Source organism: Eschrichtius robustus, chromosome 5 (genome assembly GCF_028021215.1).
Source record: "Eschrichtius robustus isolate mEscRob2 chromosome 5, mEscRob2.pri, whole genome shotgun sequence".
Taxonomy (NCBI): Eukaryota; Metazoa; Chordata; class Mammalia; order Artiodactyla; family Eschrichtiidae; genus Eschrichtius; species Eschrichtius robustus.
The window spans coordinates 532,509-553,047 of NC_090828.1; the positions used below are offsets into that span (position 1 = coordinate 532,509).

At 47.4% G+C, this 20,539-nt stretch overlaps 1 protein-coding gene across 3 annotated transcripts in view; it reads right to left on the minus strand.

The window, feature by feature from the left end:
- Positions 1–2,292: 2,292 nt before the first annotated feature.
- The window catches only part of SEPTIN2 (septin 2), a 32,704-nt gene continuing 14,457 nt past the window's right edge, over positions 2,293–20,539 (minus strand). For all 3 annotated transcript variants that reach the window (XM_068544058.1, XM_068544061.1, XM_068544060.1), the window contains exons 4-13: positions 18,046–18,132; positions 17,171–17,294; positions 16,096–16,230; positions 15,807–15,924; positions 13,630–13,731; positions 13,085–13,230; positions 11,628–11,711; positions 10,709–10,766; positions 6,768–6,870; positions 2,293–4,300 (exon numbers count right to left, since the gene is read on the minus strand). In XM_068544058.1, coding sequence (XP_068400159.1) covers positions 6,769–6,870; positions 10,709–10,766; positions 11,628–11,711; positions 13,085–13,230; positions 13,630–13,731; positions 15,807–15,924; positions 16,096–16,230; positions 17,171–17,294; positions 18,046–18,132 — 956 coding nt within the window. In that variant the 3' untranslated portion in view covers positions 2,293–4,300; position 6,768. The remainder of the gene's footprint in view (positions 4,301–6,767; positions 6,871–10,708; positions 10,767–11,627; positions 11,712–13,084; positions 13,231–13,629; positions 13,732–15,806; positions 15,925–16,095; positions 16,231–17,170; positions 17,295–18,045; positions 18,133–20,539) is intronic.

Here is a 20,539-nt window from a genome sequence, read left to right on the forward strand (position 1 = left end):
GCGTCGCGCGCCCAGTCCCTACCCCCCGCCCAGGGCCCCGCCCCCGCCCCCGCGGACGCGCCGCCGATTGGCCTGCGGACTCTGGGGCGGGGCCTCTGCGGCCGCGGCCTAGAAGTGCGGCACAGAATTCTGATTGGTGAATGGACCGGAGGAGGCAGGGCGAGAGGGCAAGCGCGGAGTCCAATGCAATTCAGCAGATATTCGGCTCGCAGGGCGGCGCGGGGTCCTGGGCGGGGCGCGGTTCCGGCTCGGGGAGGGGCGGGGCGCCGGCTCTGGGGGGCGGGGCGTCGGCTCTGAGAGAAGGGTCCGGCTCGGAGGGCGGGGCGCGGTCCCGGCACAGCACCCATCTGCTGGCTCCCTCCGCCCCCGACCCTGGCTGCCAGCCTCCCCGTTACCCGCTCCACGTACCAATTGCGATCCTCCTGGGGCTACTGGGGTCGTGGCCTACGGGCAGCGAGAGCCCCGCGAGGATGTGCTGAGGAGGAAACGGGCCGTGCTGGCGAGGCCCGCGGCCCTTCCAGGCTTCACAGTCCTCTTCTAGTCTCGTGGCCCCCACCCGGAAATGGAAACGTGACACCACGTCCGGAGCCCCCAGGCCCGCGACTCGCAGCAGCACACGCCCCTTCTTCGAAGAGGTTCAGTGAACTCCTACGCATCCTTCAAGACCCGGTTCAATTTGCCCTGGTCCTGGCTCCCGCCGCAGTCCCCGCGCCTCCCGGGGCAGGCAAGGAGCGCGCCCCCGCGCGTGTGTCTAGGGAGTAAACCGAGGATGGACCCGGACCCATCTAGGAGGGGACTCCTAGGGTTCTGGCCACCGGATCAAGACCCTGACCCCGTACGTTTCCCAAAGGAAGCAGGAACAGCCGCTCCCCGCGGGGCAGCTTCGGATTCGAGACTCAGAAGGGCACTCCTGTCCCCCGTCGCTCCCTCCGAGCTTTTCCTCTAACTGGCCCCCAGCGACACCACCAGCAGCCCCAATGTCAGAACCCAGGCGCTGTTCTCACTGCTCTCAGGGTGGCACACACCCCTCGGCACGGAACACCGACAGGTGAGCAGCGCCAGCGGTGACCCCGCAGGGGGAAAGCCTGGTCAGAGGCTGCGGGATGTATGCTGGAGGGAGGGCCTGAGGCAGAGGTGCAGGACCTGGGGGAGGGAGGGACCTGGAAAGAAGGAACCAGACACAGGGCTCTAGGCAGACAGAGAAGGAAGTAAAGGGGCCCAGGCGGTCCTGGGGTGGTCAGTGGAGTGGGCAGAGAGAGGGCCAGCCAGCCACCCACATCAGGCTTACAGTCCAGGTTTTCAACATTTCTTCTAATAAGTAGTTGTTACTACAGTGAATGAGATCTTTCCCACATTTTCTATTTAGTGGGCAGACATCACTGAACTCTCACTAGTGGTAATTTTTATCGTTCACTCTAAGTAGATGATCAGATTCCCCTGTAAATATTTCCTTTCCAATCTCTATGGCTTGCCTTTTGGGCTGGGATCGCCAATATAGAGTTGTTGGGTACAGATGTTGGTGCAAATAATTCCTCCTGATTTTTAAAAAATTTTATTTACTTATTTTTGGCTGCATTAGGTCTTCGTTGCTGTGTGCGGGCTTTCTCTAGTTGCGGCAAGCGGGGGCTACTCTGCGTTGTGGTGCGCAGGCTTCTCATCGCGGTGGCTTCTCCTGTTGCGGAGCACGGGCTCTAGGGCACGTGGGCTTCAGTAGTTGTGGCGCATGGGCTCTAGAGTACAGGCCCAGGAGTTGTGGTGCACAGGATTAGCTGCTCCGCGGCACGTGGGATCTTCCTGGACCAGGGCTCGAACCTGTGTCCCCTGCATTGGCAGGCGGATTCTTAACTACTGTGCCACCAGGGAAGCCCCCTCCGGATTTTTTTTTTTTTTTTAATTTATTCATTTATATATTTATTTATTTTTGGCTGCGCTGGTTCTTCGTTTCTGTGCGAGGGCCCTCTCCAGTTGCGGCTAGCGGGGGCCACTCTTCATCGCAGTGCATGGGCCTCTCACTGTCGTGGCCTCTCTCGTTGCGGAGCACAGGCTCCAGACGCACAGGCTCAGTAATTGTGGCTCACGGGCCCAGCCGCTCTGCGGCACGTGGGATCTTCCCAGACCAGGGCTCGAACCCGTGTCCCCTGCATTGGCAGGCAGACTCTCAACCACTGCGCCACCAGGGAAGCCCCCCCTCCGGATTTTTATACACAGAAAACGCAGGGCTTTCTCTGAATCTTTCCCAGAAAACCTTACACCTTTACCCCGTTAAAAGAGCCAACAATGAGAACTACTCACTGAATATCTAAACAACAGTGCTTTATTGGTAAAAGGTTAGTTTCAATGGATACAAAATTGCTGTGTAAAATAAGTTTTCAAAATACATTTTTATAGGTAAAGCTTATCTCTTAGTAAAAGAGCAATTATCTATTAGCAAAAGTATTTAGATTCGGGCAGCAAAACAAAAGGGAATTTAAAAGTCTTACAGTGTAGGTCCACCCACACCCCCATAACCATTAGGTGGCAGCTAGCACTAAGTAGTAGTTTTACTATATAGAGCTTACACCTACCACTTTCAAGTGCTGCCACACCCCACCCCTTTTTAAAAACAGCTTTTACTAGCATAGTTAATAAATGACAAAATAACCCAAATAACTAGCCTTGCATGGAGGGGCCCTAAGGTCATGGAACACTTTTTCTTGGTAAAAACTTTGCACAATATGCCTAAACCTGTAGCTCTTGACCATTTGCAATTACCCAACAGTGAAAGGGCAAAGTCAGGAGAACACCCAGTGATTTTCTGTAGTACACCTTTGTAACTAATATATTTCAACCATCTCATTTTCTTGTGTCTGTTGAATACAAAACCCCCTCCTCATCCTTGGAGTAATAAGCATTTTCTCCATTTCAACCCCTCTTGTTCTAGCAAAATGAAAACACTGAACCAGCACCTGCTCCCTCCAGATCTTCTTTCATCTGTCACATTTTGGGGACCAATTTCCCCACGTCAGTAGAAATGCTGAAAAAAAGGCAACCCCAAGAGCATCAGCGCCCCTTTGAGTGCACGACAGGGAGACCAGCTACGAGGACAGGGAAGGGCCAAGGCCACAGGGCACAGGAAACCAACCATGTGCGGCTTCAACTGGTGGCACCCGTCAGCCAGCCCACGGTGCAGATCTGAAATAGCCTTCATTCTCACACGATACATGGAAGGAAATGACAGTGGCTGAAAAAGGACTAGACAGCCTGCACACACAAAAAGATCACCGCTATTTGCCTGAAAACCATTCAGGAAAGCATCAGTTAAAGGGACGCCAAATCAGGAACACCTGGGAGGCATTTTGGGCCCCACGGGGCTGAGGCCTCGGGGCCACCCACCCGAGGACCCTTATTTTCGCTGCTGAGGCACATCTCCTATACCTGCAGTTAGAGAAAACACATTAAAGTGCAGTATAAAAATAGAAAAAGGCTGGTTTCTGCACAGATCAATTGTTAATTTTCCTTAAAAAGTTATTTTTTAAATTTAGTTGAATAAAAATAGTTTATTGACTCTCATTGTGTAGGTAAGAATCTTAGTTGCAACATGAAAACTGCAGCTCACGGATACTTTGATTTTTCATGGCAAACCCTACAGAAAGTGGCTTGTGGCGAGTTCTCTGCATAGACCCAAGAATCCAAAGACTTGTTAAAAAATTCGCCCCTAAAAGCCTGTTTTTAAAAAAGCTATTTAAGTATAAACATGTATCTCACCGGGTAATTCTGTTTCGTTTGGTAAACAGATAAATGTGCAGATGGATTAACAGTATTGAGTTATAGCAGCAAAACTGGTTTTAGGTGGTGTGCTCAAAGCAAGACAGCTAACCAGGTGCCATGACTTGGTGAGAAATGGCCTTGCACCAGGGCAGCTCTCATCTTTCTGTATCACTAGGTCCATGTCTCTGCTACTCAGGAACATTCTGGGAAATCTGAATGTTCTAGAAATAAATCATGATTAGTCGGTTAGGCCAGCCAAATCAAATTCAACTATTAACTATACATGCTGACTGGTCCCTGGGAATCAATTCTAACATTAGTGGTCAGTTAAGGTGGACAAAATTGGAAATGGAAAGTTAACCTCACAAAATATAAAGTATAACATAATGAAATATAAATGTTAAGGTACTTCATACAAAATAACACATCAAAAGTTTTTAAAAAATTAAATTCTCAGGCACAGGTACTGTAAAATGTGGATAGGCACCCCTCCAACAGTCTTGAAAACACGCAGCTGTGTTACTTGTCAGAATGTTATCTTGCAAAGTGTTTTCTGGAAAAACAAACACAACACATTTAAGTGGGAGTGATGCCATGCCTGCTGCTTGGACCACTGGCAGCATTATTTTCCTGCAAAACAACAAACGGCACAAACTGAGCAGAAGGTGGGCCCTGAGGACCAGCGTTTACTAAAATCAAAACGCCGCTTATGAAGCTCTGGAAATCAGGAGTACTGCAAAGCTGAAAAGCACACAGAAATGTAGATTAACTTTATGTACCAAAAGTAGAATCCTCGTAATTCCATAAAGTTTTAAAAAGAGAAGCAGCAAGATCAGATAGTGAGCTAACATCTATTGCTCCCAACTGCCTCAAATGAGCCCCACCCCTCAGGAGGCCGTTTCTCTGCCATCATTTCCCATCAGGCGGCAAACCTGCCCAGGCAGGACTGCCCTGTGCGGCTAGGAGGTCCATCAGTTGACAAGTGACGTGACCACAGGCAAGTAATTTTAAACCCTTGCACAGCGTCCATGTCCTCACTGGGCAAGTACGAACTCAGCACGTGCCATCAGGACCTTTCTAAGGTTTCAACGTGATGATGAAAGAAAAGCAACCAACTCTGACCCAGGTGGGGTTCCGTGGATGCTCCCTTTAAAAGCAACTGGTTACACTGTACATGTGTATCTGTGTCTTTCTGTGTATGTATTTCACAACTAAAACCTTTCCCAATAAGCCGCAAAGGGGCAGGGGCTTTGTTTTGGTGACCAATGCCCCCAGCCTGCCCGCCCCACCCCACGTCCTTCATCACCTGTCCGTGTTGTGGAAGACTTCTGACAGGTGCCCGACCTCCGGGCCCCTTACCGCCCGTCTCATTGGTCCTGCAATGTGTCAGCTCAGCCTGCAGTCACTCAGGGCATCACATCGCCTCCTGAGGGACTGCACCGACGCTCACGTGCCCTACAATCAGGTCCATATCCCAGCTCTGTGCCAGCTCGAACTCTGACTGGCCCCAGTCCGCTCTTCCACGGAGCAGGCTTGCCTCCGCCCCTACCCATGTAACTCTTCATCCTCTGGTCCTCCCCTGGCTCGACCTCTCCCTCCTTCCTCTTGGAGGTATGGAGCAGCCACCTGGACAGCTCCACAGGGTACAGGGGAGCGGACATTTGCCTTCTCCTAGTCCGGCGTCCCTGGTGTCTGCGGCCTCCCTTCAAGCAGGGAGGCCAGCATACACCCGGCCAGCCAGCCAGCTGAGCCACTGATTCCCATCGGCTGGAGCAGAGCTGTGGCGAGGAGCAAGGCCAGCAGTCTCCATCGAGGCAGCCCTGACCTCCCTGGCGTACTTCTCCCTTGACCCCGTCTCTACTTTTAGTTGGCCTAAGCTGTTCCAGTAACACTTTGAAGAGATGTTTTCAGCTTTAATAAATTTCAAATTGTACGACCAATGAAAGCTACTTTAATATACAGTTTTCTTCTCCCGCTGTGAGACAATAAAAATAGATCCTGGTCCCTGCCCCCGGCCCTGGCACACAGCCCCTAAAACCCTTTCATTTCCTAAGTGGTCAGAGCACCAGGGGCACCTCTTGTCCGGATACTCGGTCCTTGACCTCTGTTCCTGACACAGGGCTCCTGAAACCCATGTACCTTCCCTGATTTTGTGCTAATAAGGGAACTCTGTGGGTTGGTCACCAGAAAGACCAAGCCATGATGAGAAGCTTGTCATTTCCAGCCTGTCCCCCAATCCTCCAGAAAGGGGAGAGGAGCAGAAAATGGAGCTAATGACTGATCACACCTACTCGAGGAAGCCTCCTTTAAAATCCCCAAAGCAGGGGTTTGGAGAGCTTCTGGGTTGGTGAATCCATCCAAACCAGGAGGGTGATATACCCAAACTCCTCAGGGCCAGAAGCTCCTGCACTAGGGACTCTCTCAGACCTCACTCACCCTGTGGGTTTCTTCATCTGGCTATTCACCTCTGTTCTTTATTACATCCTTTAATAAATGTGACCTAGTAAGCAAAACGTTTCTCTGAGTTCTGTGAGCCGCTCTAGCAAATTACTGAACCCACGGTGGGGCGGGCACCTCTAATCTCTAGCCGGTCAGTCAGAAGCACAGGTGACAACCTGGATTTTGGACTGGCATCTGAAGTGGGGGGCAGACTTGTGGGACTGAGCCCTCAACCTGTGGGGTCTGACAGGATCTCCAGGTAGATGGTGTCAGAACTGAGACCGCAGGACCCCCAGCGGGTGTTGTGAACTGCTCGGTGCAGGGGAAACCTCCACACATTTGGTAACCAGGAGTGAGGGCACTCTGGGTGGAAAGAGACATACAGGAAAGGAGCACACAGTAGGGAAGAACGGTGTTTTTCCCTACGTAGGAAGGGAAATGTTAACAATTGTTACTCACACTTATAAGTTTAGAAAACACAAAAACCCTTTACTAAACAGGAAGCGTGGAGAAGCTTCCGTTTTGAGGAGCAACCTTTATCCTTTCGGGACACGCGCCTGCTCTCCAGGCTTGGTCGTTACCTCACACGTGGTGCCCGTGGACCGCGCCGTCGCCATCCCCACCCTGCATCTGCAGCTGCATCTGCGCCTGCATCCGGGCGATCATCTCCTGCATGCGGCGGAGCTGCGGACACGAGATGGACACACCGTTGGTTCTCGGGCTCTGCTGTCCCCAAGCAGGCTTTACGGGGGTCCTGTGATTGCTAGTACTTCAACGTCTGTGCTCTCCCAAAACATGACCATGAGTTAATATACAAAAAACTCTTACAAACCAGTAAAAGGACCAATGGCTCAACAGAAAACCGAGCAAACGATAAGAACAGGCAATTCAAATAAAAAAATTATAAAGAAACAGAAGAAATAAGAAAGACAACATGAGACAGTTTTTGACCTAAAAAGGTAGGAAGGAGTTGCCACTACCCAGTGGGGAATGTGCACTAAAGGGGAGTGCCGGGCCCAGCTTCTTTGGGCTATTCAAATAGTGAATCTTCACCCTCCTGCATCCCCATCACTGTTTTTTTTTTAAATTTGTTTCATTTATTCTATTTTATTTGTTCTTGCTGTTTCTTTTTTAAACATCTTTATTGGAGTGTAATTGCTTTACAATGGTGTGTTAGTTTCTGCTTTACAACAAAGTGAATCAGCTATACATATACAATATATCCCCATATCTCCTCCCTCTTGCGTCTCCCTCCCACCTTCCCTATCCCACCCCTCTAGGTGGTCACAAAGCACCGAGCTGATCTCTCTGTGCTATGTGTCTGCTTCCCACTAGCTATCGGTTTTACATTTGGTAGTGTATACATGTCCATGCCACTCTCTCACTTTGTCCCAGCTTACCTTTCCCCCTCCCCGTGTCCTTAAGTCCATTCTCTAGTAGGTCTGTGTCTTTATTCCCGTCCTGCCCCTAGGTTCTTCATGACCTTTTTTTTTTTTTTTTTTAGATTCCATATATATGTGTTAGCATATGGTATTTGTTTTTCTCTTTCTGACGTACTTCACTCTGTATGACAGACTCTAGGTCCATCCACCTCACTACAAATAACTCCATTTCGTTTTTTTATGGCTGAGTAATATTCCATTGTATATATGTGCCACATCTTCTTTATCCATTCATCTGTTGATGGACACTTAGGTTGCTTCCATGTCCTGGCTATTGAAAATAGATGAGAATTGCTACTCTAGCTTTCTTTTGATTTCCGTTTGTGTGGAATATCTTTTTCCATCCCTTCACTTTCAGTCTGTATGCATCCCTAGGTCTGAAGTGGGTCTCTTGTAGACAGCATATATACGGATCTTGTTTTTGTATCCATTCAGCCAGTCTATGTCTTTTGGTGGGAGCATTTCATCCACTGACATTTAAGGTAATTATCGATATGTATGTTCCTATTACCATTTTCTTAATTGTTTTGGGCTTGTTATTGTAGGTCTTTTCCTTCTCTTGTGTTTCCTGCCTAGAGAAGTTCCTTTAGCATCTGTTGTAAAGCTGGTTTGGTGGTGAATTCTCTTAGCTTTTGCTTGTCTGTAAAGGGTTTAATTTCTCCGTCGAATCTGAATGAGATCCTTGCTGGGTAATCTTGGTTGTAGGTTTTTCCCTTTCATCACTTTCAATACATCTTGCCACTCCCTTCTGGCTTGCAGAGTTTCTGCTGAAAGATCCGCTGTTAACCTTATGGGGATTCCCTTGTATGTTATTTGTTGTTTTTCCCTTGCTGCTTTTAATATTTTTTCTTTGTATTTAAGTTTTGATAGTTTAATATGTGTCTTGGCATGTTTCTCCTTGGATTTATCCTGTATGGGACTCTCTGCGCTTCCTGGACTTGATTATTTCCTTTCCCATATTAGAGAAGTTTTTCAATATCACTTCAAATATTTTCTCAGTCCCTTTCTTTTTCTCTTCTTCTTCTGGGACCCCTATAATTCGAACGTTGGTGCGTTTAATGTCCCAGAGGTCTCTGAGACTGTCCTCAATTCTTTTCATTTTTTTTTCTTTATTCTGCTCTGCAGTAGTTATTTCCACTATTTTATCTTCCAGGTCACTTATCCATTCTTCTGCCTCAGTTATTCTGCTACTGATTCCTTGTAGAGAATTTTTAATTTCATTTCTTTTGTTGTTCATCATTGTTTGCTTGCTCTTTAGTTCTTCTAGGTCCTTGTTAAACATTTCTTGTATTTTCTCCATTTTACTTCCAAGATTTTGGATCACCTTTACCATCTTTACTCTGAATTCTTTTTCAGGGAGACTGCCTATTTCCTCTTCATTTGTTTGGTCTGGTGGGTTTTTACCTTGCTCCTTCATCTGCTGTGTGTTTCTCTGTCTTCTCATTATGCTTAACTTACTGTGTTTGGGGTCTCCTTTTCGCAGGCTGCAAGTTCGCAGTTCCCGTTGTTTTTGGTGTCTGCCCCCAGTGGGTAAGGTTGGTTCAGTGGGTTGTGTAGGCTTCCTGGTGGAGGGGACTGGTGCCTGTGTTCTGGTGGATGAGGCTGGATCTTGTCTTTCTGGTGGGCAGGACCGTGTCCGGTGGTGTGTTTTGGGGTGTCTGTCACCTTATTATGATTTTAGGCAGCCTCTCTGCTAATGGGTGGGGTTGTGTTCCTGTCTTGCTAGTTGTTTGGCGTGGGGCGTCCGGCACTGCAGCTTGCTGGTCGTTGAGTGGAGCTGGGTCTTAGCGTTGAGATGGAGATCTCTGGGAGAGCTTTCGCTGTCTGATATTACGTGGAGCCAGGAGGTCTCTGGTGGACCAACGTCCTGAACTCGGCTCTCCCACCTCAGAGGCACAGGCCTGACACCTGGCCAGAGCACCAAGACCCTGTCAGCCACACGGCTTTTGGGAGGTCTGAGGTCTTCTGCCAGCGTTCAGTAGGTGTTCTGTAGGAGTTGTTCCACATGTAGATGTATTTCTGATGTATTTGTGGGGAGGAAGGTGATCTCCACCTCTTACTCCTCTGCCATCTTGAAGGTCTCACCCCATCACTTTTTATCACTATGGTTTCTGTCTGTTTAGAAAGGCCTCTAGGCAAGTGTTGTAAAAGATTTACCTCAATTTTCTTCAGGTAACTTTCGTGATTATGTTTTTAACATTTAAATATTTGATCCATAGTGAATTAATCTGGCCAAAGAAGTGTTTTATTTTTGTTTCCAAAAGGCTGGCCTGTTTTCTTATTATTTACTCAACATGCCTGAATTCCACCACTTTAACAGGTCTCAGCACCACCTTTACCTCAGAGCACATTTCCATACTTCTGATCTATTTCCAGACCTGCATTTAATCAGCCTAACCCGCCTGTACCAAACTCTGGACGACCACCGTTCAACGTTTCCGTAACCAGTAAAGCCAGCCTCTTTTCGTTAGTCTGCTTTTTACAGAGCTTCCTGTGTTTCCCAATGCTTAGCCTTCAAGACAAATGGAATTATTTCAAGTTCTCGCTAAAACGAAGAACTCCGCGAACACACAGAACGCTGTGGGAACTGCGTGAGAGAGAACTGTGACCCTCACCCTGAGCATCCTACCTAAAAAGCTTTGTGTCTATTCAAATTTTGAAAGCAGTTTTCAGTAGAGCTTTTTCTAGTTTCTTCCCCTATATAAGCCCTACGTATTTCTTACGTTTTTATTAACGATGGTGAATGAGTTTCTTTCATTATATTTTCATTGTCTATGTATGGGAAAACTGCTGATTTCTAAACATCTTACAAAAACCAGTCATGTTACTGAATTCTCACTATTTCCAACTTTTTCCACTAAATTGCTGTTGGGTATTAAATAATATATGTAAACCAATATACATACTTATGTATATATATGCATATTATCATGTGCAGATATATATATAACAGATTAGTTACATGTAGTATGCTCCTTTTCAAAAAAACAAGGAAAAAAAACTACATGAACTACAAATAATATTTTTAGGTATACACTAAACAGTAGACTCAAAAACAGAAAAAGTACTTTTCTACTCACCTCAGCTTCCTTTTCCAGCAAGATCTGGTCTTTATTCATGTCCTCATTTTCCACTTTTCTAAGAGGTAAAAGAAACTACAATTATAATATTACGACAAATATAGTTGGTCATTTCTAACAACAGATGCTCAAAGTTAAATTTCACTTTATATTTCTGAGAAATATATCTATTGAAAATTGCATAAATTTATCATTTTTCTGATTAACAACATGAATAAGAAAAGAAAATGATGAAAAATAGAATATGAAATGGAAAATTCAAGACCTCTTTCTTACTCTAAGCTGGGGGGTGGCACTTTCGACTTTACCCAAAAAACAGTAGGTATTATCTGAAGAATACTCTTCTAAGATAAGTTATGAATAAAGACTACAACAATCGTACTTAAAAAAGGAACAGGATGTGAGTGTCCAAGCGGAGAAGCCGGCGCAGGAGGCCCTCTGAGCCCTCGAAGACGCGGCTCCACACGGGCCCACTCCCCTGGTTCCACAACCTGGCTGTATTCCTCAGACTGGGATGTTCTTGCTGCCTCTAAATCCTTTCTTCACATCTGGTCCCCAAATTAGTAACACCATAAAGCAGACTCTAAAGTGTACCTCATACGTATGTACGAAGCACCTTGGTTGAAACAGGAGCCAACACAAGTCTTTGGCCTTTCCATCTAGAGCTGTTCTTGATATGCAATGGTTAAAGATACCTTTTAACAGGCACAACAAAAAAACCCACCCAAAACAAAAACAAACCCCAACCCCACGATTTGATTAAATTAGCAACAAGTATCTCCCAATAGCTTCTGAGTAGGAAACCCAATGGTGATGCTTAGCGGTCAAGGCTGAGCTGGACACGCAGAGGAGAGGCGGACAGCATGACTCGAGGTGACACAATATGGACTGAGGGGACAGCATGACTTGGGGCAACAACCTGCCGCCTCTTTTGAGCCTCTCGGATCGGAAGTTTTCATAGTGAAGGTCCTGGGTCACCTCTTGGAGATCCTGCATGTGAGTGCTGAAAGAGAAAAGGATGCACCAGGGCTATGCCATTCGCATGGAAAAAACACCCAATCAATGACACAGCACACACACCAGGAACTAAGACCCCAGATTACTTGGTAAACAGTACACAAAGTTGCTGGAATTTCGGGATAAGGGAATGAGGCTGTGGAAACATCTACAGAGGCACATCTCTTTGCTACCACGATAAACAACGCACAGACACACCCAGCTGGGCCACAGGGTCTCTGCCACAAGCACCACCCCTTGCTTGAGGTCACCACAGTGGACAGAGGGAGAGGTACAGAGGCTTTAGGAGATTGTTTAGGTAAACAATGTCTGAAACAGAGCACACTTTTCTAAAAGAACTTACGAAAAACAAGCAATTCAAACATTTGTGACTCAAGCTTAACGTGTATGTCACAAAGAGCCTATTAGAGTCACCTGTGGAGAAAACCATAAATCAAAGTACTAATCTTCTGGATGAGATAGAAACAGCACTTTGCATCTTCTAATCATCTTGGAAAACATTCATAGCTTCGGCCCAGCTTTTTCATATACTTAAGCACTCAGCTCTGAGACAGGATCATGACAGGCAAGGGCCTGTCCCCGGAGGGCCTGGGTGCCCTTTCACACCTGACATGGTGACTGAATTACATCTGACATAACTTGAATGCCAACTTTAATGGTATTTTTAGTGATTTTAAATCACCAAAAATTCCGAAACCAAGTGAGACCTACGTGGCCTGTAGAGCAATTTTTAGTTCTTCAAAATTTATCTGGACCAGCCGTTCTTTGAACTCAGAATTCTGATGAAAGAGGGGTTAGATTTTTAGCAACACTCTTTCTTTTTGCCTCTTTATTCAAGGGCAACAGCAATGCATGTTTGTTACTAAATGTACAATTTATTTTTAGAGGAAAAAAGTCTGTTTTTGTAGTCAGGTCCGTTCTAGCTGCTAAGAACCCACTGGAGAACCTCAAGGCTAACCGGGGCCACCTCGTGTGAGAGCCTGAGGCTGATGGGCAGTCTGCTGCATTTCAGCGGCGGCGGGAGAAGGCTCTCAGGGCCCCAGGCAGCGAAGCCGTCCATTTCCTCACCAGAGCAAGAGGTGTCCTGTGTGTGGTGCAGCCACACCACAGGTGAGGTCTAGTCTACTTTTAGCATCAAAAAGGTCTTTGAGATTAGGAAGGAGAGTGTATTAAGCTACAGGCCCCAGGCGGAAGAGGCTAGTCTGCTACAGTCCCAGAGAGGGGAGGGCCTCTGCACCAAGCGGGGACAGCCCCGCGGCAGGAGCACGACGGAGCCGGCGTGGCTCGCAGGCCCCACGCACACCCACCCCCGCCGAAAGCTCTGCCCCCCAAGCCAGCGGGAACGCCGGCGTGCCTCACATCAGCATCGTCCTCAGTTTCAGAAAGTCGTTGTGCTCTGGGTTCTCCACCTCCACGACGCCCCACGGGTAGAGGCGGCCTCTGACTTTCTTGCCTTTGGCTTCAATCAGCTGATTGGATCCAACCACAGAGAATGGGATACTGGCCTAGAAAGAGACACACGGGGTAGACTGGCTCCACACAGGGAACCCCAACGTGCACGGCAAACACAGGAACGCCAGCACAGAATGAGCACACTGCTGCCAACTACGAGGCCCCCCTGGAAAGCCAGCGGTACACATCTTACTTGCAAGTGGCAGTTCTTTTCCACATGGGACAAACTGCATGAAATCAAACTAAACCTGCAGTAAGATTTCTAAGCCTCAGGTGACAGCTATGCCAGAATATCTTTAGAGCAAAACTACTACTGTGACCAAGTCTACCTGGCAGCCTCAGAGGCCAAGCCTTCTAAGACTGTGTGCTTTGCCAGCTCTTTCCATCTTAAATGCACTGACTACAGGAAACAGGAGTTAGTTACACTGTGTACTTGGAGACAGAGTTCCTACCTTGAGAAGTCTAGTCTGCTCTTTAAAATCTTCATCTTCATCTGACTCTGCATCAGGTAAGTGATAGATTTTGATGTTATGTTCTTCAATTTCATCCAGAATCTGAAAGAAAGACCAAGCCAGGAGCAACTGTAGCCAACTGCATACTATTTCAGTCAAGTCTAATGCATCATATTAGAAGTATGTCAGAGTTATCCAAATGTCAATAATCATATTGATTAAAATCATTTTCAAATGATTTTACAAACTGCTAAAAAGGTATTCATGCTCGCACTCTGAGGGACCTGCTGTCCAGAATAACAACAACAATGTAACACCACCTTAACTGCACAAAGCAGCAGGCTAACGACAGTCCCGGTACAGCAGGTAAAAGGAGACCACACCACAACCAGCCTCCGGAAGGAGTCCTGCAGGTAGAGAAGGGAGATGCGCCCAGAGGGAACATCTCCTCAAAGGCATGGAGGGGAGGACGCAAGGGTTGTGTCTTGGGAATCACAAGAAATCTAGGATGGCTGGAAGGTTAAGACATCTAGTTGGACAGGACAAAGAAACAACTGAGGTGGACAGTTCCCTGAATGCCACCAGGTGAGGGATCTAGGGGTCTGGATTTTATTCAATAGGAAAAAAGTGGTCAGCAGTGTAACCTCACAGTCTGAACTATCAACCAAGTAGTAGAGTAGCCCAGAGGGAAAGGGAAACTGGGCTGCAGTTGAAGTAAGCAGGCATTCACCAGCCAGTCTACTAAGCAGCCAGCGCCCCCAAGCCCCCACTGTTGGTGCTCCATCAGATGCGAGGTTGGGGCTCTGCTTTTACTCTCACGCCAGAGTCCGGACCGCCAAGGGAAGGGAGAACACAAGCCAAGTCAACAGGAAGCACCCCTACTTCAAACCTGCTCCCCAGTTTTTTCCTCCTTAATGTGACCTGAAGGGCCTTGCGTGGTCAAAGATCTTGGAAGAACCCACGGTCTGCACTACGTCCGGATTTAAGAAAAGGCCCTCCTCCCCGCACCCTCTCCCCCTTGCAAGCCGACCTTAGTCTGCTCCTAACTGCTCACTCCCCAGTGAGATGGAGAAGCTGAGCGGTGAGCATGAACCTGCTCTGCCTGCTCCCCACCCGGAGCAAGAAAGTGATGGATCAGAGAGAATCACCTCCTCACTGTGGGCGACTGCAAGAAGGACGGGACCACTCTCAGAGACAGGGAGGCAGGCAGGTGTTCTCAGACTGGGAGGGAGGAGCACGCCCACAGGTACAAGGAGGAAACCAGAGAAAGAGAGGGACTGCAGAGGCCCAAGACTTCAAGTCATTTCAGCCTTTGAAATCGGGCCCTAAGAATTCTGGACACAGGATCAGAGATGGGTATAAAGCCTCCTAACCCTGACACCTGCCCCTCCTACCTGTCCGACATTTAATGTAACATCCTACAAAAGGTGAAGTCCCCTTAAGTGTAAATTGCCAAAACACTTATTGTCAAGCATAAAAATGCCTAAGTTTTCAGGGACTCTTCCAAGGGCCTGAATATTTCCTAAAAAACTGGCAGACACTTGAGACAATAAAGGAAAAGGCTGACAAACATGAGTCCATATAATTTTAAAACTCCACTTATGGCAGAAGACATTAAGAGAAACATGAAATAACACGGAAGTCTAACTAGGTGAAATAATCTGCAACGTGACAGTCAATCTCTAAAAATATACAAGTGTCTGTAAGTCAATAAAAATGCAATAAAGAGCAGCAAGGCTCTAAAACCCCAGAGAACACGGCAACGGGCTTCAAGCACCATGACAGATACTCAGACCAGCAACCAGGCGAGCACAAATTGCAGCGAGGTGCCGTCTCCCATCTCTCAGAAGGGACCCTACGAGCGACGGGAGCACATCCAGAGCCGCTCCAGGGCCGCAGGGGACCAGGCCCACACTCTGCCTTGGGGGCCGCCAACGGCTACAAGCTTGTTTCGAGGGAAACGCAGCCCTCTTGCAAAAATATAAACGCACACCAGTTCCCTTCTAAGAATTCGTCTGACTTACACAATTGTGAGACGACAGAGGCGCACCGACGCTGACAGCACGGACATCAGCGAGGCCGGCTCCGTGCCAGCCAGGGACTGTGGAACCCACCGCCAGACGCCCCGCCCCCCCGGCCCGCTCCGGCCCGGCCGCCCCGGCGAGCCCAGCACGCACCCTCTTCTTCAGGCGCTCCCGCTCCTTCAGCGTGAGCGTGTCAGCTTTCGCGATGACAGGCACAATGTTCACCTTGTTGTGTATCGCCTTCATAAATGCAACATCCAAGGGCTTAAGTCTAAAAGTCATGTTTAAGGGAAGAATAAGGAGATCACACTGAATTTTTTTCTCTCAAAATTACCCCAATTCTTATAATACAATATGCAGTTTGGAGGAAAGTTGGAAACCCACATAGTAAACACGAAATCTTAATCTACACACCAGGTTTCCATGGTAAATGCTTACTTACCCGTGTCCGAAGGGAGAAATAAAGTAAAAGCAACAGTGCACCCTGTTATCGATGATGTGCCGTCTGTTCAGACCACTCTCGTCATGCAGGTACCGTTCAAACTGCTCGTCGATGTAGGAGATGATTGTCTTAAAGCTGAGAGCAACACAGATACGAGCAATCACGGGATGCAAGAGGCAGCTGTCCCCAACGTCAAAGGCCAAACGAGCTGTTCTGTCTCCTGCCTCTCCAGCAGGTGTGATTTAATAATTCAACTGTAAGATGGGAACAGAAAACCGACTCCTAGGTTTGGCAAGACAGAGGCTTTTGGACACTGTGCCAAGAATCATTTCCTTAAGTGTTGAAGGTCAAAAGCCTGGATGGAATAGGTTACAAAGAGGCTGAGCTGACTGACTGAAGACAGTCAGTCGGGGCAGAGTGGGAGCGGAACACGGGTCAAGAACAGGGGAGCTAAGGGGTGCCTGTGGAAGGAAGGGAGAGACCCCCGGTGACGGAGAAAGACGCAAGAAAGCCCTCTCCTTCCTTCCTTCCCTCTTATTAGTGCTGGAAAGTTGGTGCTTTATGTTTATGGGGATTAGAACTAGGAGAGCTTGTACAATGAAAGCATATTCTCTGCAAGGTACAGGGGACAGACTGCTCTTACATTCTACTTCTGGATTTCTTTACTTGTGCAAATGGTGCCAACAAGCAGCCAGTTACAGACACTAGCTCTTGAGCAAGTCTCTTAAGAGATTTCATCTTCTTGAATATGGAAAAGAGAAAGGCTGTACTACCATATCTTGTCCACTGGCCATGGTCCAAATCAACGTGCTTTATTTATACTAGCATTTGCTGTATGGTTGGCTTTGTGATATCAGATCTCACTAGAACGCTCTTACAGAAGAAAATACTCCTTCCCTGTGAAATTCCTCATTTAAAATGCTGTAATTAAAATGACTTAAATTGTCTCATTGTTTTACTATACACAGCTACCCCAAACCCAGCAATCAGTCACCAACATTACAGACTGAAATACGCGGAAACAAGCGTGAGCAGGCACACGGCCTCGTCACCGGCGGGGCTCTGGGGCACGCACCAATCCCTGCAGTTGATGGCGTCCCCGTAGCCTGGCGTGTCCACCACGGTCAGCCGCAGCTTGACCCCTCGCTCTTCAATCTCAACAGTTGAAGCCTCAATTTGGACAGTTCTTTCAATTTTCTCTAAAAAAAAAAAAAAAAGAAGCAAACGTAATAAGAGAACGTACCTTAAAATAGAACCAGTTTGCAAAAATGAGAAATTACCTGTTAGTTACTTTATCATTAAACAAATGACTCAGAAGTTCACTATCTCTCTTTAAGGACAGTTCTCAGAAGGTAACATGAGGACTGTGTAAAAATGACCCAGGGTCAGCACGGGAAACATCGCGGCTAAGATTAAAGGGCTGCTTGGGAGTTGGAAATTATAATTTCTGATTCCTGGAGCAAAAAGAACAATTAATGAATCCATTTAAAAACTGTCCAAGGGCTGCAGTCGTGTTGTGGTGGCCCAAGTCCCAGACTGATGTATGCACAGTTCATTCACTCAACAGCCTCACAAAGCCCAGTGTCCAGTGCTGGACGCTCACACCTAGGGGAAGAGGTCAGACGACACCTGTGCCCAGAAATCTTCTGTGTATGCCAGTTTTTTCATGAGAACACTGATCCTCCCATCAAACATACAACATAGGCAGGAACTATTGCACTTTGTAGACAAAGAAGACAAGCTTGGAGAAGATGCACCATGGTACATGGTCAGAGTGTGTATAATCGAGATCCAAGGACATCAGGTGCAGCACACCTTTCCCTACCTGACTGACGTTCTCCTTCTGTCTACAGCCAAACAAAAACAAACAAAACACAAAGCTAAGGCACAAAATACTAATTATGCACTCTGTAGCAGCTTTCATGTAGTGCAGCGTGGAAACTTCTGTACCTGCAGCTCCAGGTATGACTCTTTCTGGGTAGAGGTCAGTCAGGAAGAGGCTGTTTATGAGAGTTGATTTTCCGAGACCCGATTCACCTTGAAACAAAAAGGAAATTGATGTCGTGACGTTATATGTGTGACACAGTCAAATCTGTTGAGTGTTTACGTGAGGCCCGGCCCTGGACTAAGTGCCTCACAAACATCCGTCTCTGCATCCCATGTGACGACCGTGAAAATGGCACAACCCTCCCGGTCCCACTGATGGGGGAATAGGGGCTCCAAGGTCAGTAGCCTGTGTGCTCAGTGCTGTCCGGAGCAAGGCCTCAACTGGAATCCAGGTCTGTGACGCTCCAGAATCCGTTAAGATCATTAACACAATGTGACCTCTTCCCAAATATGTGGAATGGACTTGAGGTGGGTTTTTATTTTTTGAGAAAAGGAATGCACAGTAGGTTTTCAGGTATGGGCTCCGCTAACCCTTAAACTCATCACGTTTCAGAGAACTGAACACACACAACACCGTCAACACCACCCAGCTTCCCAAGCTGTGGGATCAGGGCACGGAGGATGGATGGACAGCTAACCCTTGCACACAACCGGTCCGCCACCTCCCCGGTGACAGCAAGGCAGGAGCAGGCCCCCTGCCCTCTTCCTGTTTCACTCACAGCCCCGCATCCCACCGCTGGCAACCACCGCACTTCAGGCAACTTCCTGCTCACTCTGCTGAGTGTAACGCGACCAATTCAGGCAGCGCATAGCCACTCAAGCATTTAACGAGTTAAAAATTCCACTTAAACCACTGTGTATCACGTATTCTGAATATTTGAAGTTTAACTTCAAAGAAGATGCAAAATACCAAAAATTAAAATTTCTATTCCAAGGAAGCATGAACAGATTCCAACACTTTACTGGAAGTCATCATCTAAGGCTTAAGTTTGCATGTATTGGTCCGACTGTCCCCTGGGCACCTTGGTGTGACCCCCCCCCCTCTGCTAAGTGCCTGCACAGCCTGTGGAAGGAGCATACATCTGATTTAAAAATTACCTCTGGGAAAATCAAGAACAGAAGATTGAATCTGAAATTTGTAGACATACACAATTAGGACTGCACTAACTAGACTGCAATTTTCATAGATGAAAAGGAACATTAAAAGGACAAAAACAGAATTACATTTTGAACATGTCCAAATATGAGAGCAAGAATATGACTAAATACACACTATCCCAGCAAGCTGTCCTTTTAATAGAGTGTCCAGAAACGCCCTTTTACACGTTCACTACGTTTGCAGGGGACGTTACCAGGATGTGCCAAGTCCTCTCCCCGAGTGCCGGGCACAGGTGTAGGTGCAGGGACCCAGCGGACAACAGGACGGGTGAGTCCCTGCTCCCACGGAGCCTGGCAGTCCAGCAGGGGAAGATGACAGGCAAAGCCACTGTCACCGACTGAATGGTGAGAGCTGTAACTAATACAGCTGAAAAGGGAACAAGGCCAGAAGACAGCTGAGCAAACGTGTCTGAGTGGAGATGGCTGATTCTAAATTATGAATCTTAATTTTAAAGGTATAAGTGATTATTTCACTTGGAATAGCTTTTGGGTAACATCTACAAATAATTTGCTTATTAACTCAGAACATGATGCCACCCTTGGGCTGAATCTCTGAGCACACCTAGCTTTGCTCTGTTCTAATACTTTCACTAGTATCTCTATCCCAGCTGGGAGTGTCCCAAATAGGTGCCTTTAGATGGGGGAAACAAGACACGCATGAAGGTGTGGACCAGTATAAATCCATCACCATCCAAAAATTCTAACACAAAACAAACAGCACGCCCTCTCTGCTGTGTCTGGCAGCTTTGGCTCAGCATACAATTAATTAGCTTCTGAGGTTGGTCCGTGCTCCTGCCCCTATTGGTAGCCTGTTTCTCTGCACTGCCGAGCAATGTTCTGTCGTGTGGATACAACACAACCTGCTGCTGGACAGACACCTGAGCTATGTCCAGAAAACTGGCTTCGAGCATTCACACACAGTCTGTGATGTGCTATCATTTCTCTCGGGTAAACACCTAGGAGGGGACCGCTGAGTCACAGGGTGCGCGTGTAACTGTGAAGAAAGGGCACACTTTGCCTTCTCACCAGCTGCTCCACTGCTAACACTTGCACTGCCTGCCTGTAGCACTTCAGCCAGTCTGGAGGGTATGCAGGGCTACCTCATGGTGGTTTTCATGTGTGTTTCCCTGATGACTAAAGAGGACGTCATTGTGTGTTTACCACCCATCTGTTTACCTCCCGTGAAATGTCTCTTCAAATCTTTTGACCCTTTTTGTAATTGGGTCATTTGTCTTCTAACTAAGCCTGTGAAAATTTTTATATTCTAGATGTAAGTCCTGTGTCGCATAAACTACGATATGAATACTTGCTCAGTTTATGGCCTATCTTCTTACTGGTGCCTTTTGAAGAAGGCAAATCTTGAGTGAAGCACAACGTATTATTTTCTTTTGTGACTAGT